We start from the raw sequence: 16580 nt of genomic DNA on the forward strand, positions 1-16580 counted from the left end.
AGATATACAAGGGACGACACGCGAGACAAGATATACAAGGGACGACACGCGAAACAAGATATACAAGGGACGACACGCGAGGCAAGATATACAAAGGACGACACGCGAGGCAAGATATGCAAGGGACGAAACGCGAGACAAGATATGCAAGGGACGACACGCGAGGCAAGATATGCAAAGGACGACACGCGAGGCAAGATATGCAAAGGACGACACGCGAGGCAAGATATACAAGGGGCGAAACGCGAGACAAGATATACAAGGGACGACACGCGAGGCAAGATATGTAAGGGACGACACGCGAGGCAAGATATGCAAAGGACGACACGCGAGGCAAGATATGCAAGGGACGACACGCGAGGCAAGATATGCAAGGGACGACACGCGAGGCAAGATATACAAGGGACGAAACGCGAGACAAGATATACAAGGGACGAAACGCGAGGCAAGATATGCAAAGGACGAAACGCGAGGCAAGATATACAAGGGACGACACGCGAGACAAGATATGCAAGGGACGAAACGCGAGGCAAGATATGCAAGAGACGACAAGTGAGGCAAGATATGCAAAGGACGAAACGCGAGGCAAGATATGCAAGAGACGAAACGCGAGACAAGATATACAAGGGACGACACGCGAGACAAGATATGCAAAGGAAGACACGTGAGGCAAGACATGCAAGGGACGAAACGCGAGGCAAGATATGCAAGGGACGACACGCGAGACAAGATATGCAAAGGAAGACACGTGAGGCAAGACATGCAAGGGACGAAACGCGAGACAAGATATACAAGGGACGACACGCGAGACAAGATATGCAAAGGAAGACACGTGAGGCAAGACATGCAAGGGACGAAACGCGAGGCAAGATATGCAAGGGACGACACGCGAGGCAAGACATGCAAGGGACGAAACGCGAGGCAAGATATGCAAGGGACGACACGCGAGGCAAGATATGCAAAGGACGACACGCGAGGCAAGATATGCAAGGGACGAAACGCGAGGCAAGATATGCAAAGGACTTGCATACTTTATTTCTTACTGATACATATGTAAATAAGAGGAAAACTACCTTTGGGATATAGGAGCGGTCATTAATTACTGGGGGGGAGCTGTCATTAAAGAAGGGTCACATTTTTTTTTAATTTAAGTCTGGTTTTAATATAATACTGAGACAGTCATTGTTGAAATGAACATTTTATTCAGTTCACAATGTTTTCTACTGTTGTATATCTAGTTCCATATTGTTCAGATACAAATCTTGTCCTTATTTAAGTAAATTTTGAGAAACCCTCTCATGGTTGACAGACAAAGCTGCCCGTACAAATCAGTTGAACAAAACGAATACTTTAAAATGTTGCAAAACCTAGACTCAAATGTCTTTGTTAAAATTGTCGATGGCGTAGTCGTTTTCTAGCGACACCAGTATTTGTTGTTTATCTCAAAATTGCCATTCGCAAAATTATAGTGACGCGAAAATTAAGTGTAATAAGGTAGCCTGCGTAGCGCGCTCGTTTTTTTTTTCTCTCGCCCCCTCTCCCCCAGTCCCTCTCCCTTAAAAAGGCTACGCAGGCTAGGGAAAAACCTACAATAATGTTACCTCAGCCTTGTCAGTGATGTTTGCTAATCACAAAAAACTCAAGAGACCATAGGAAACCCAGAAAACCACGGCTAACGCTCGAAACTTCAGGCCAACTACTTACGTATACACAACGCGCACACTACAGCATACTATTTCAATATTGTGTTCATTTATCGCTTGTCTACGCCACGCCTAGACTACCTAGTATGTCTACAACTATACAGCTTGTTTGTAGTCTTTCTCGTTATACCACAGGAACCCCACGAACTCAGCTTGAGCTCAAGCGCATTGCTTTGCATTTATTTTAAGCGCAGGCTACAACAGAACAAGAACACGAAACACGAGAATAAAACAGTCGACAGGGCTTGCGCATTGCGTGACGCCCCGTTACTTGGTTGCGTGACATTCGACTGCATGACATCAAGAATATTTTCTAAGACTAAAGACATGTTGAGCTTTCGACCTTTTATGTCCTGAATGTCTGTCAGCCACTCACATTTTTCCGTGTCGTAGTAACTATCCAGCACATTCAAAGACCAGGGTATCTTCGCTCTTTTTAATTTCCCCACGAAATAACGACCAAAGTTAATGACCTCTGTTTGGGTTAAGCTACCATCCTTGTTATCGGTGGGCATCCAAGCCCCTAAGTACGTCAGAACTTTGCTTTTTTTGGTAAAATCAACACCTTCTTCTAGAAATTTTTGGACGTTTGCGCGCCCCTCCGGGATTCCGTCTCCAGTCCAATATTTCGCACCCCCGGATTCCTTATTGGGACCAGAGGCATAGGTGTGCCACTCCGCCATCATGAAGGCGTCATTCTCGTAGATCCGTTTGTCTATCTTGTGCAAACCCTTGCCTGTTTTCTCTGGAGATGCAAGGATTAGGATTCTTTTGCCATTTTTCCCGCCTGTTTCACGAATTTCTCGAGTTACCTCCTTCGTCCACTCGTTGTATTTCGTGGTATTCTCGCGCAAACTACCGCTACAGTTATTCCCACAACCGTCAAGCCCGAGCTCGGTAAATAGATTAAATCCTAGAGTATACGACTTGTTTTTTAGCGTCGAAGCGACTGCTTTCCACCATGTTACATAGTTTATGCGGTCTTGCTCTGTTGCGAAGGCCTCTGCTTTGTGGTGCACCCAAGAAATTATGGGAACGACTCCTACTTTAATACAATCATCGACGACAATAGTAAGGTTTCCTAAGAACCAGGAAAATTGAGTATTATTGTATGGGGCTTCGTACAAATCAGCCCGAGATCGAAGCCTTAGGTTGCGAAATCCTTTCTCGAGCACGTCCTGTATGTTGCGCTGGTGGTATTTCAGTAAAAGCTCTGGAGTTTTGAACCAGTTGGTTGCAAATCCGTGTCCAATAATTGATTGATATTCTTTTGGATATATAGGACTGTCTGCCGCTGCGGAAGAAAGAGAAGCAAAACACAAAACTAAAGCTAGAAACAGCGTCATTTTGCGGGGTTCCGTCTGAGACGATGAGATGATGAGATTGAAACCAGTTTAGTTAAAAATAAACTTGAAAGAATAACAGCATTCCTTTCTCCATGACAGTCTCCATAGCAATTTTGAGACTATAGGGACTGTACCCGAGATGCACATACAACAAGAAACTTTACCAAGGCAGAGGCGGCAAGGCTACAACCTTTCACTACGAAAAACAAGAAGACATATTTATTTCTTACTTGCATACTTTATTTCTTACTGATACATGTGTAAATGAGAGGAAAACTACCTTAGGGATATGGGAGCGGTCATTAATTATTGGGGGGGAGCTGTCATTAAAGAAGGGTCACATTTTTTTGGGCGTTGAATTTAAGTCTGGTTTTAATATAATACTGAGCAAGAGAGTCATTGTTGAAATGAACATTTTATTCAGTTCACAATGTTTTCTACTGTTGTATATCTAGTTCCATATTGTTCAGATACAAATCTTGTCCTTATTTAAGTAAATTTTGAGAAACCCTCTCATGGTTGACAGACAAAGCTGCCCGTACAAATCAGTTGAACAAAACGAATACTTTAAAATGTTGCAAAACCTAGACTCAAATGTCTTTGTTAAAATTGTCGATGGCGTAGTCGTTTTCTAGCGACACCAGTATTTGTTGTTTATCTCAAAATTGCCATTCGCAAAATTATAGTGACGCGAAAATTAAGTGTAAAAAGGTAGCCTGCGTAGCGCGCTCGTTTTTTTTTTTCTCTCGCCCCCTCTCCCCCAGTCCCCCTCCCTTAAAGAGGCTACGCAGGCTAGGGAAAAACCTACAATAATGTTACCTCAGCCTTGTCAGTGATGTCTGTTAATCACAAAAAACTCAAGAGACCACAGGAAACCCAGAAAACCACGGCTAACGCTCGAAACTTCAGGCCAACTACTTACGTATACACAACGCGCACACTACAGCATACTATTTCAATATTGTGTTCATTTATCGCTTGTCTACGCCACGCCTAGACTACCTAGTATGTCTACAACTATACAGCTTGTTTGTAGTCTTTCTCGTTATACCACAGGAACCCCACGAACTCAGCTTGAGCTCAAGCGCATTGCTTTGCATTTATTTTAAGCGCAGGCTACAACAGAACAAGAACACGAAACACGAGAATAAAACAGTCGACAGGGCTTGCGCATTGCGTGACGCCCCGTTACTTGGTTGCGTGACATTCGACTGCATGACATCAAGAATATTTTCTAAGACTAAAGACATGTTGAGCTTTCGACCTTTTATGTCCTGAATGTCTGTCAGCCACTCACATTTTTCCGTGTCGTAGTAACTATCCAGCACATTCAAAGACCAGGGGATCTTCGCTTTTTTTAATTCCCCCACGAAATAACGACCAAAGTTAATGACCTCTGTTTGGGTTAAGCTACCATCCTTGTTATCGGTGGGCATCCAAGCCCCTAAGTACGTCAGACCTTTACTTTTTTTGGTAAAATCAACACCTTCTTCTAGAAATTTTTGGACGTTTGCGCGCCCCTCCGGGATTCCGTCTCCAGTCCAATATTTCGCACCCCCGGATTCCTTATTGGGACCAGAGGCATAGGTGTGCCACTCCGCCATCATGAAGGCGTCATTCTCGTAGATCCGTTTGTCTATCTTGTGCAAACCCTTGCCTGTTTTCTCTGGAGATGCAAGGATTAGGATTCTTTTGCCATTCTTCCCGCCTGTTTCACGAATTTCTCGAGTTACCTCCTTCGTCCACTCGTTGTATTTCGTGGTATTCTCGCGTAAACTACCACTGCAGTTATTCCCACAACCGTCAAGCCCGAGCTCGGTAAATAGATTAAATCCTAGAGTATACGACTTGTTTTTTAGCGTCGAAGCGACTGCTTTCCACCATGTTATATAGTTTATGCGGTCTTGCTCTGTTGCGAAGGCCTCTGCTTTGTGGTGCACCCAAGAAATTATGGGAGCGACTCCTACTTTAATACAATCATCGACGACAATAGTGAGGTTCCCTAAGAACCAGGAAAATTGAGTATTATTGTATGGGGCTTCGTACAAATCCGCCCGAGATCGAAGCCTTAGGTTGCGAAATCCTTTCTCGAGCACGTCCTGTATGTTGCGCTGGTGGTATTTCAGTAAAAGCTCTGGAGTTTTGAACCAGTTGGTTGCAAATCCGTGTCCAATAATTGATTGATATTCTTTTGGATATATAGGACTGTCTACCGCTGCGGAAGAAAGAGAAGCAAAACACAAAACTAAAGCTAGAAACAGCGTCATTTTGCGGGGTTCCGTCTGAGATGATGAGATTGAAACCAGTTTAGTTCAAAATAAACTTGAAAGAATAACAGCATTCCTTTCTCCATAACAGTCTCCATAGCAATTTTGAGACTATAGGGACTGTACCCGAGATGCACATACAACAAGAAACTTTACCAAGGCAGAGGCGGCAAAGCTACAACCTTACACTACGAAAAACAAGAAGACATATTTATTTCTTACTTGCATACTTTATTTCTTACTGATACATGTGTAAATGAGAGGAAAACTACCTTAGGGATATGGGAGCGGTCATTAATTACTGGGGGGGGAGCTGTCATTAAAGAAGGGTCACATTTTTTTGGGCGTTGAATTTAAGTCTGGTTTTAATATAATACTGAGCAAGAGAGTCATTGTTTAAATGAACATTTTATTCAGTTCACAATGTTTTCTACTGTTGTATATCTAGTTCCATATTGTTCAGATACAAATCTTGTCCTTATTTAAAGTAAATTTTGAGAAACCCTCTCATGGTTGACAGACAAAGCTGCCCGTACAAATCAGTTGAACAAAACGAATACTTTAAAATGTTGCAAAACCTAGACTCAAATGTCTTTGTTAAAGTTGTCGATGGCGTAGTCGTTTTCTAGCGACACCAGTATTTGTTGTTTATCTTAAAATTGCCATTCGCAAAATTATAGTGACGCGAAAATTAAGTGTAATAAGGTAGCCTGCGTAGCGCGCTCGTTTTTTTTTTCTCTCGCCCCCTCTCCCCCAGTCCCTCTCCCTTAAAGAGGCTACGCAGGCTAGGGAAAAACCTACATGATGTTAACTCAGCCTTGTCAGTGATGTCTGCTAATCACAAAAAACTCAAGAGACCACAGGAAACCCAGAAAACCACGGCTAACGCTCGAAACTTCAGCCCAACTACTTACGTATATGCAACGCGCACACTACAGCATACTATTTCAATATTGTGTTCATTTATCGCTTGTCTACGCCACGCCTAGACTACCTAGTTTGTCTACAACTATACAGCTTGTTTATAGTCTTTCTCGTTATACCACAGGAACCCCACGAACTCAGCTTGAGCTCAAGCGCATTGCTTTGCATTTATTTTAAGCGCAGGCTACAACAGAACAAGAACACGAAACACGAGAATAAAACAGTCGACAGGGCTTGCGCATTGCGTGACGCCCCGTTACTTGGTTGCGTGACATTCGACTGCATGACATCAAGAATATTTTCTAAGACTAAAGACATGTTGAGCTTTCGACCTTTTATGTCCTGAATGTCTGTCAGCCACTCACATTTTTCCGTGTCGTAGTAACTATCCAGCACATTCAAAGACCAGGGGATCTTCGCTTTTTTTAATTTCCCCACGAAATAACGACCAAAGTTAATGACCTCTGTTTGGGTTAAGCTACCATCCTTGTTATCAGTGGGCATCCAAGCCCCTAAGTACGTCAGAACTTTGCTTTTTTTGGTAAAATCAATACCTTCTTCTAGAAATTTTTGGACGTTTGCGCGCCCCTCCGGGATTCCGTCTCCAGTCCAATATTTCGCACCCCCGGATTTCTTATTGGGACCAGAGGCATAGGTGTGCCACTCCGCCATCATGAAGGCGTCATTCTCGTAGATCCGTTTGTCTATCTTGTGCAAACCCTTGCCTGTTTTCTCTGGAGATGCAAGGATTAGGATTCTTTTGCCATTTTTCCCGCCTGTTTCACGAATTTCTCGAGTTACCTCCTTCGTCCACTCGTTGTATTTCGTGGTATTCTCGCGTAAACTACCACTGCAGTTATTCCCACAACCGTCAAGCCCGAGCTCGGTAAATAGATTAAATCCTAGAGTATACGACTTGTTTTTTAGCGTCGAAGCGACCGCTTTCCACCATGTTATATAGTTTATGCGGTCTTGCTCTGTTGCGAAGGCCTCCGCTTTGTGGTGCACCCAAGAAATTATGGGAACGACTCCTACTTTAATACAATCATCGACGACAATAGTAAGGTTCCCTAAGAACCAGAAAAATTGAGTATTATTGTATGGGGCTTCGTACAAATCCGCCCGAGATCGAAGCCTAAGGTTGCGAAATCCTTTCTCGAACACGTCCTGTATGTTGCGCTGGTGGTATTTCAGTAAAAGCTCTGGAGTTTTGAACCAGTTGGTTGCAAATCCGTGTCCAATAATTGCTTGATATTCTTTTGGATATATAGGACTGTCCGTAGCTGCGGAAGAAAGAGAAGCGAAACACAAAACTAAAGCTAGAAACAGCGTCATTTTGCAGGGTTCCGTTTGAGTTGCTCAGATTGAAACCAGTTTAGTTAAAAATTAACTTGTAAAGAATGACAGCATTCCTTTCTCCATAACCCGCCATAACGCTTTCTATATTATAGAAAATAGTATCAATACACAATTGGGGGTACTGTTCCAATGCTTGTAAAAAAATTTTGTCGGGAAATTTTGGAGTGTTGCGTGACCGACACAAAGAACGGCTGCGCGGGAGACCCCCTCCTTGAAAAGAGCCTGGTGACAAACAGCAGCAACAGGAATCCCGTGAATAATTATTCAAAGCAGATTAAAAATGGCGTCCACACCAGGAAATGTCTGTGATCAAGACAAGGCTATTGAACATGTAAAAAGCCTTATTCGTGATTTTCCCGACTTTCCAAAGCCTGGAATCACATTCAAGTGAGTTCTGCTGTGCTGTTTGTTTAAATTCATTTGATTCAAGTCAAAACTTGGAGCTGGATTTCATTAATCGATTCACGTTCTATCCTACTATATTGTGTACATGAAACATTCCTTAAGTTATAATGGCATTCGAAAGCTATAACACGTTTAGCGGAGAGAAAAAACATTCAAATCTAAGTGACTGTAATGGCTGCCTTTTCTCGGAAATAATTTTTTTAGATTTTCTTCCCCCTCGCCCCACCACCCGCGCCAGTCACGCAATCACACGGTTCGAGTTTAGCAAATACTAATCTTTCTACGAAACTGTGCGTCGTTTGCTTTTGGTAGATACAGATGCCTCCAAGTGGTGCGAGATAATACACCAGACATGCTAGAAAGTTAGCGGGTGTGGGAGGGTGGGTGGGGGGTTCTTGCTCCTTCATCTGTACTACAAAAGAATTTTCACTCCTTAGTTTTTAAAGAACAAGGCATTAAAGAAACCTACCTCCATGCAGTGCACACCTTTTTGAGCTTGCAACATGCTGCATTACGGTAGTTGAGGCAGGTTTCCATATCTAGTGTGCTAGCGAGGTGCTAGCATGCTTAGAGCTTGAATGGCCTATCGATTGGCTGGATTATACATTCCATCCATATTACTGATGTTCACAGTTTTACTGGTCATGCTGTAAATATCATCATATATAGATATCCTTTTATTTCAAGTTTTGTAGAAATTGTTTCCCTATTTGTTGTTGTTTTGTAGCATTTTGTACTAAGAAATGACTTGTTCACATTGAAGTGTGTTTTCCTAGGGACATATGCCCAATACTAAAGGATCCCAACGCCGTAAGGACAATAACAGAAGTGATAGCTGAACACATAAGAAAAAATGTCCCTAATACTCAAGCTATTGTTGGTAGGTCAAATCACCACAAAATTGATAAAATCTGTGCAATGTATATTTTGATAATTTATATAATATATAGTGGAACCTTGAGTTTACAATATGTCTATGGAGAAAGAAAATGTAACATGAGATTGAGGTATCATTCCAAAGAGGTCCTCAATTTTATGATAGAGAGGAAAATTGTAGCGAGGTCGTGTTTATAATTAACTTTGACAAAATAGTAATATTGTAACTGTAGTCTGTGTAAGACTGTACAGTTACTTTCTGTAAGACTGTAATCTGTATTTATGATCTATCAAGCAAAAAATATTGATTGGCTGTACTGTACGTGTGACTATGATGTCTTTGAGTCTTTCTCTCTTTGTTGATAGACAGAATCAATAATATTGTTGTATCAAGGTAGAAATAACGCTTGGGAGGACAGATTTGTTTCGTAAAATCCAGAATATCGTTGCATCCAATATCGTTAGATTGAATATTTCTTTAAGTTCTGACCACCAAAATCATTCAAATTTAATGTAAGATTTACCAATAATTATATTTATGATGAATACTAAATACTTATTTATTTGGCAGGTCTAGAAGCGAGAGGGTTTCTATTTGGGCCACTTGTAGCGTTGAATCTAAATCTTCCATTTATTCCTGTGAGAAAAGCTGGCAAACTCCCAGGGAAAACTGTACAAACTTGCTACTCAAAAGAATATGGAAAGGTAGAATAAAGTGTTGAAGATTAACATGTTAGCATGGGGCCAAAAATATGAGATCTGTAGTGGAAACTGTAATTTAAGCTTTATGCACGCTGGCAACATAATGATATAAGTGCACACTGTTTTATGTTCTTATCTTCAAGTACATGACATAACAACATAACATTGGCAAAATACTTGGACATAACAACATATGAGAAAAGACATGTTTTTTCTCTTATATGTTGTTCTATGTCAATATGTGGTTATTTTATGCTTTATTGTGAATATTATTTTATTTTATTTTTATTCTATTGAAACAGAACGGAGAAGCACGCTAAATGGAAGATGGTTGACGTGATTGTGAGCTTAAGGGTTTCTCTGATGACAAGCAACAATCAAATACCTACAAGAAGACTCAGCTTGCTTTTTGTTTAATTAACAACCCTTCCGTTATTCCATATAGGATATATTTGAGCTTCAAGAAGATGCGCTAACTCCTGGCCAACATGTAGTGATCATAGATGACCTCATAGCCACAGGAGGTAGGTTCATGATGGGTTAAGGATTTTTTCACCCTTTGGTGGTTCAATGTATAAATGTCGGGGATGGATTTTGGCAGAAAGGGTTGTAAAAAAACTTTACATTTGGCCCCCTCAAAAGTTGGAATTTATAAAAAAAACAATTGAAAATAATAGCGTCTGCCCCCGAAGCTAACTATTTGAGGCTTGCCCCCCCTCCCCCCCTAAGCAAAGCTTCCTACCTACTGCATTGGCGGCTCACACAGACACACATCCCTATCGCTTTAGCTAGTTCCTTAGGTAGAATGCACACCATTAGGGTGATTAAGGGGAATGCAACTCCTTTATTCTCACAGGGCTGAAGTAAGGGGTGGGGCACGTGCCCCCCCCCCAATATTTAAAAAAATTATAAGAAAATGACCAGGGGCGTGGCTGTGCTCCCATTGTTTTCTTACCCCCCCCCCCCCCCCCAATAATTTGAGGCTTGCTACAGCATGTCTCAGGACCCTTTGGTATAAAACACAGTAATTGAGAATGGAGAATTGTGTATGGCATTTTTTTACACACATTAAACTTTCCCTTGGCAGAGGGTTTTAAACCCCCTTTAACTCTGTGCTATGAGTTTCAGCACTCAAGCCTTTGGAAGTGTCTTTGAACCTAATCTGGCGCTCTACAATAAGGACTGTGAATCCTTTGTATTTTTTATAATGTGTGGGGACAATGTGAGGAAGGGGGCTGGCCAAATAACAAAACAAAAAATCATGCACAACTTTCACAAAGACAAAAAAAAACAAGAATATTTAAAAAAAGGATTGGCCAAACAACACTAATCAAATAGCCCATCTCTAAGAGGCATTTTATATGGTGTCTTTACAAGCGCATTACTGTAAAAAAATGTTGGCTTGAAGTGGATGCTGGTGTGTAGGAGATATATTGTCTTCCTTTCTAGATGTCATACACAACATCCCTTTAGTAGACAATTGTGTTAGAGTGGGATCCCTGTGTCCTATGTAAAGTTATTTGACTCTTCCTGTGGCAATTTCAGGGACAATGGTGTGGTATCCCTATGCCCCATGTAAAGATATTTGACTCTTCCTATGCCTTTTTCAGGGACAATGGTTGCTGCATGTGAGCTAGTAAAGCAAGCAGGCTGCCAGGTAAAGCAGTGTGTGGTGTTAGTAGAGCTGGAAGACCTCAATGGCAAGGAGAATGTTGATGTTCCTTGTCATGTTCTTATCAAATTTTAAGCAATTTTGAACTTTAGTGATATGCCCTGCACTCAAGGAAAACACACCCTGAAATACCGATGTTCCAGTTATTGTTGTTTTTACTATCATTGAGCATTTCCTGAAAGGAAGTGCACTATCTGTGAGATCCTCAGCCTGCCTTTTTTCATGTGATGTAAAGATACAATAAAGTACCAGTCTAGAAACGATTCGTGTTAAAAAGAAAGAAAAGAACTGTGTAGTTTTCTCATCACTTTTTTTTCAAATACAGTATGTGTTGATTTAAATTCTACAATTCCTGAATGGCTTTCGGGTATTCACCTCCACGTAACGTTCTGTTAACGTACTTAGTGAAAAAAAGATGTTCCCGAATAGAACAATGAATAAGTTGTATGTAAGTGTTCTTTCTACTTATACACTCTTTAATTTTAAAGAATTGTGTCAGGTGATTTTAAAGGTTGTTAATTCCTAAATGATATTTGTGTAGTCAGCTCTTTTTCCGATCTTTCCAAAAAAGCCCCAAATCCTTTAACTTATTTTTAAAATAGAAAGATTATTCGATCTGATAGGCCTACATGACATTTCTATTTTTTACAGCTCGTGTATTTGTAATAACTTATTTTTTTCCTCTTTCAATTTTTCTTCGCAGTCTCCGTATGCGAAATGAAATGTTTAATGGTTTCTGTGTAATTTATTACAAGTCACAGCCCGGCGTCATCATTTCCCATGATTCCTCCGCTCTACCTACTTCCTTCAGGCGCGTACACAGGGGGGTACGCAGGGTGCGCGCGCACCCCCCCTCCCCTTGGCCACCAAGAAGTGGGTCATTTCTTATTAAGGATTCTTCAAATACTATGTTTTTTTCATATGATACCTATGACCGCGAACTCTCTCCTACTCAAAAGTAGAAAGCCTTCTCTACTTCTTTCCCTACCTCTTATCTTCAGGGGAAAAATACCTTTGCTTTTTGCCTTAGTTTTAGGGATATTACTTAGCGAAACAGTGTGCGACAAAAACACGATATATTTTTTTTTTACATTTTTTTTATTCTTTCATTGTTTCATTGTTTGCTCGTGTTTAAGTCAGCATGTCATAGTTCACTTATATCATAGCAATGCCGTTACTATTTGACGTTTGTATGTTGGTCTAATAGCTGCTTCCATTAACTGATTACAAGACATCTAGGATCCATCGTTTTTGCTTTCAAAATTGGCGGGCTTTTTGACATGGAAATTATTAGCTTATGCTTTGCCACGACAATCTTTCGTCGATCAATTTTACTTTATCTGATTTTCAATTATATTTTTTTCCAAAACCAAATTTTGAGCTCAGTTGCACTTTTGTTTACTTCACAAAAAATTTACTCTTCATGGTTGTATTTAAAAACAGTGTTTTTTTAATTAGCTATTTCTAATGAGCCTTCTTCAACATCTCATATTACACTTTTTACTTTTAATCTTTGTTATTTCGCAATTAGATCTGAACGTGCGTGGAAATGTCAACAAACGCTCGCGTTCTTATCGGAAATTCCCAGTGTTTACGTCTTCTAATGTCGAATGGAAGTGCTTCTTGCAATCAAGAGATGCCGAAAAGACGGTGAGCGAGAAAATGCTAGATACCAAGTCATATTTCTGATTTTAGGGCAAACAATTAATTTCCGAGCACGTATTTAATACGTTGCTCTCAAGTGCTCGCTCTTTTCGCTTATATTTTGTTTTGTTTTTTAGCTTAAGAGCCCGTTCAAGTGTAATTTTTACTCTGCGATTGGTCGCCTTTTAGTTGAAATCACGTTGAAGTGTCGACCTTTGCTCTCTGATTGGGCGCCTGGAGACTTCCCGAACGCTTCCGATTGTTTGGAGTAGAGCAGTCTTGAAATTTCTAAGAGTCCTCCTTCTACGTTTGAGTAAAATTTCTTCTTTCGCTGTATTTAGAAAGCAAAACTTGGTTTTGCGACCTACACCATATTTTGGTCGGTAATAATTTAGAAATTGATACTTTGTGCAATTGTTGATCGCTTTATTTTTGAATATACATTTGCAAATTTTATCTCAAGTAACAATTCATGCTTCCATTAAAAACATGACAATTTCATTGATACTTTGTCCGTTCCCCTAGGGCGAAATTGTAGAAGATTTCCTCAGTGTTTTTTTAAAAAATGTCTTTTTATCTCTTTGTTATCTGTACTTATACCGCCATTCATTGCTAAGAGGGTCATTTTCAAAATAACTAAGTTCCCGATAACAGAAAGGCAGTCCCCAGCAGAAAATAGATTCAAAGTACTTTGGGATATTGGCGACCCATCTTTTTAATTTTAGAAAGGCGCTGTTTGCGAATTCTCACCCAAACATTCTTACTGAATCCATTATCGAATCCGAATCTGGTTCTATGCGTTTAATTAAAATCATTCCTTTTATGCAAAATGATCCTTGTTTTAACATGTTCATGGGGCACAAGTATAGTTTAGTTTTTAGTTTATAAATTGCCGCCATTTGAAAAACCCTGGATTTGCCACTGGAACCGCAATCCAAAATTCTTCGCAGCCCTTTTCTTTCTATTTCAGGATAAGTTTCTTTTTGTAATTAGAAGTATTTGGGCGTTTTTACTAGAAGTCGCCCTAAGTTTTCAGCATTCTTCATCGTTTGTGTAACTTTCATTCAATGCGTACCCCACGCGCGTGCCAGTGTTGGGGTCCTCCGCTGACCTCCCTATTGTATGCTGCAGGCTAATGGATGGTATTTCACGGCTGTCCTTTTTTCGAAAGTAGTCACAGCCAAACATTTTGAATAAAGTCTCCTTGAGGGCTTGGCGAAACTCTCTGTTGTACAATGCATAGATCCCTGGATTGAGACACGAATTAATCGCCGGTAAAATATACACGAAAACGACTTTTATGAACATGAATAGTCCCGTGTGTTTCTGTAGGTCTAATATGCACTCGACACACCAAAGACTGACAATAAAGATTATGATAAACGGGCACCAACATATGATAAAACAACAGCCGACCAACGCTACGGTTTTGGCGGCTTTGAAGTTCCTCTCTCTCCTGCTGGCGTAGGATCGTTGGGCCGCGGTGCTTTCTGGCGAAACTTGGTTGAGTTTGGAGCTGCGCGTGGATTTTGCGATATTTCTTGCTTGGCTTCTAGCGATCCCAAAAATCCTGCAGTAGTTAAAAATAAAGATAAGAAGAGGCAGAAAAAACGCTGTCGACAAAACAACGGTGTAGTATACTGGATCCGATTTAGTACACTCTGTAGTTATGAAAATACTCTGCGTGCCAAACTCTGTCCAGTTCATGAAGCTAAGGCAAGCCCATATAGAGAAGTATACCCAGACGAAAGCTATACCAGCGAAAGCTCTCTGACTTGTGACTTGCATTCGGTAATGCAGGGGTCTTGACAGCGCAATATATCGATCCATGCTTATAATGGCCAGATTCCCCACAGAACTTCCGCTGCAAATCATGTCGGACCAAATCCACAGGGCGCAAGCCTCGAGACTTAAACACCAGTTGTGGTTATGAAGCATTTGGTCTATCCTTAGAGGCAGCGATACCAAAGCCACGAGGAGATCCGAGACCGCTAGACTTGCAATGAAATAATTAGCTGGAGAAGACCTGAGTCGATTATTCACTGAGACAGTTATGAGGACCATACCGTTGCCGATCGCGGTGAGAAGAAGAATAAAAATCAAGAACACAGCTTGTGCGATGAAAGTCCCACCTGGTTGCTCTGCACACAGCGAACTTTTGTTAGCGCTGACGTCCATGCCGTCTCCCGTCAAACTCGAAGTCTTCACTCAAAGCAAATGTGCCAACGATCTGGTGAATGTTCTTGCTTATCAAAGAAAGTCTCTCTTTCAAACAGATTCTATCTCGTGGCCGCGTTTCCTCGCGTGATATAAATAACTGATTTATCTTAACCCTTCTGAACTTCCTTGGTGAAAAGAGCAATGGGTTCGTTTTGTGTTTTCCTTTTATCTCCTTCCCTTCAATAATTAAGCTGAGGCTGAAGCGATATTGAATTGGTTCTCGATATTGTTTTGAGCTAGTTTTCGTGTCTTTTTTCCACTACTCTGTCCCCGTCCTCGTCTCGTTTGTGATAGTCGAGCGTTAAGCGCCTTAAGAACACTCGGAGGCTTTTAGTGAACAAAGCATGCAAAATATTTCTTCAATAACGATCCCTCTTAGGAATTATTTCCCCTCGCCAGGAAATATGCCTAGAAAAATTACAGTTTCCTGCCCAATTCAAAGCTTTTAACAAACAAAAGCAAGTCATTTGCACCCATTTCACACGCGCTGGCCAAGCTATTGTGATTCTAACAAGCTTACATGGCCCTAATAACACAAATTACTCCTGCGAACAAGATTTTTGACATCTCTGGGGGTTCCCTGACATAATCCCTTAATGTGCGGCACGATTTCTAAATGAGATAATAAATAAAAGCCGGGTTTCTCCAGGCTGTCTGTGTGATTGCGTCCAATCTCCATAGTAAAACTTCCGAGGTAAAACCCTTGCATTCTGACGCAGGTGTGGTTTACAAACCCAGTGACGCGCGGGGTTTACGGTTCGTGAATTATGCGCGATTCGTCCCTCGTTTTTGTCCCTGAAGACTTACGCCTCGATTTCAACTTTAGGCGTCATCGAGATTGTCAGGTGTGGGAACAACGCAGTCGACTATTAAGACGACTTTATCTTTGATGTTATGAACCTGTGGGTGAAAACAACGCGCGTCACAATCGATGAGACATATAGAGGCACAACTGGGGGTGTGATTCAATATACAATAAGTGATGCCTTGAGATACTTTAGTCTAAGCACACGAGGGGTAAGATCACCCAAGCTGATATTTGATTAAAAAGGCACATGATATAAAAGCATTTAGCCTTGGAAAGAAATGTTCTATTATATAGAGATTATCCCTTCCTTTAAAACATAAGGAACATGCAGCTTAATGCTGTAATTGGTGTTTTTTTCTGGATTGAAATCCCAGAAACTATAGTTTTGATTGGAATTAATTTTAATTAGAATGAACATCGTGTGTCGTCCACTCGTATTTCATCACTCTAGTATGTCCCTGACTTTTCCCCTGATGTGCGTGAAATATCGAGTAGATAAGAATCCGATCAACCTAAATCCCGAGAAAAGGTGCTCTCGTATCAGGGCTTCTACAATAGAAAGAACAAAGCCTAATATGGGAAAGCCCTTTAGGCTATAGTATCAGAGAAGAAAAATATTTTGAAAAACAATCGTCGAATAAAAGTACCATTCTA

At 40.9% G+C, this 16580-nt stretch overlaps 5 protein-coding genes across 5 annotated transcripts; 1 reads left to right on the forward strand and 4 right to left on the reverse strand.

Annotated features, from left to right (window-relative positions):
- Positions 1-1182: 1182 nt before the first annotated feature.
- LOC5504203 lies at positions 1183-3195 on the reverse strand. The gene has a single exon (XM_032372473.2). The coding sequence runs from the start codon at positions 3047-3049 to the stop codon at positions 1883-1885; it is 1167 nt and encodes a 388-aa protein (XP_032228364.2). The 5' UTR covers positions 3050-3195; the 3' UTR covers positions 1183-1882.
- A 253-nt stretch (positions 3196-3448) lies between these two features.
- On the reverse strand, positions 3449-5413 carry LOC116611863. Its single transcript, XM_032372472.2, has one exon. The coding sequence runs from the start codon at positions 5314-5316 to the stop codon at positions 4150-4152; it is 1167 nt and encodes a 388-aa protein (XP_032228363.2). The 5' UTR covers positions 5317-5413; the 3' UTR covers positions 3449-4149.
- Positions 5414-5705: 292 nt separating this feature from the next.
- LOC116611864 lies at positions 5706-7783 on the reverse strand. The gene has a single exon (XM_032372474.2). The coding sequence runs from the start codon at positions 7573-7575 to the stop codon at positions 6409-6411; it is 1167 nt and encodes a 388-aa protein (XP_032228365.2). The 5' UTR covers positions 7576-7783; the 3' UTR covers positions 5706-6408.
- Positions 7784-7832: 49 nt separating this feature from the next.
- LOC5504205 (adenine phosphoribosyltransferase) lies at positions 7833-11514 on the forward strand. Its single transcript, XM_001625085.3, has 5 exons — positions 7833-7986; positions 8781-8884; positions 9452-9585; positions 10028-10106; positions 11193-11514. The coding sequence occupies exons 1-5, from the start codon at positions 7880-7882 to the stop codon at positions 11327-11329; spliced, it is 561 nt and encodes a 186-aa protein (XP_001625135.2). The 5' UTR covers positions 7833-7879; the 3' UTR covers positions 11330-11514.
- Positions 11515-13307: 1793 nt separating this feature from the next.
- On the reverse strand, positions 13308-16048 carry LOC5504204 (dopamine receptor 2). Its single transcript, XM_032372475.2, has one exon. It carries the CDS (start codon positions 15074-15076, stop codon positions 13931-13933), a length of 1146 nt encoding a protein of 381 aa, XP_032228366.2. The 5' UTR covers positions 15077-16048; the 3' UTR covers positions 13308-13930.
- Between the last annotated feature and the right edge of the window lie 532 nt (positions 16049-16580).

This window comes from Nematostella vectensis, chromosome 13, assembly GCF_932526225.1.
Source record: "Nematostella vectensis chromosome 13, jaNemVect1.1, whole genome shotgun sequence".
Lineage (NCBI taxonomy): Eukaryota > Metazoa > Cnidaria > Anthozoa > Actiniaria > Edwardsiidae > Nematostella > Nematostella vectensis.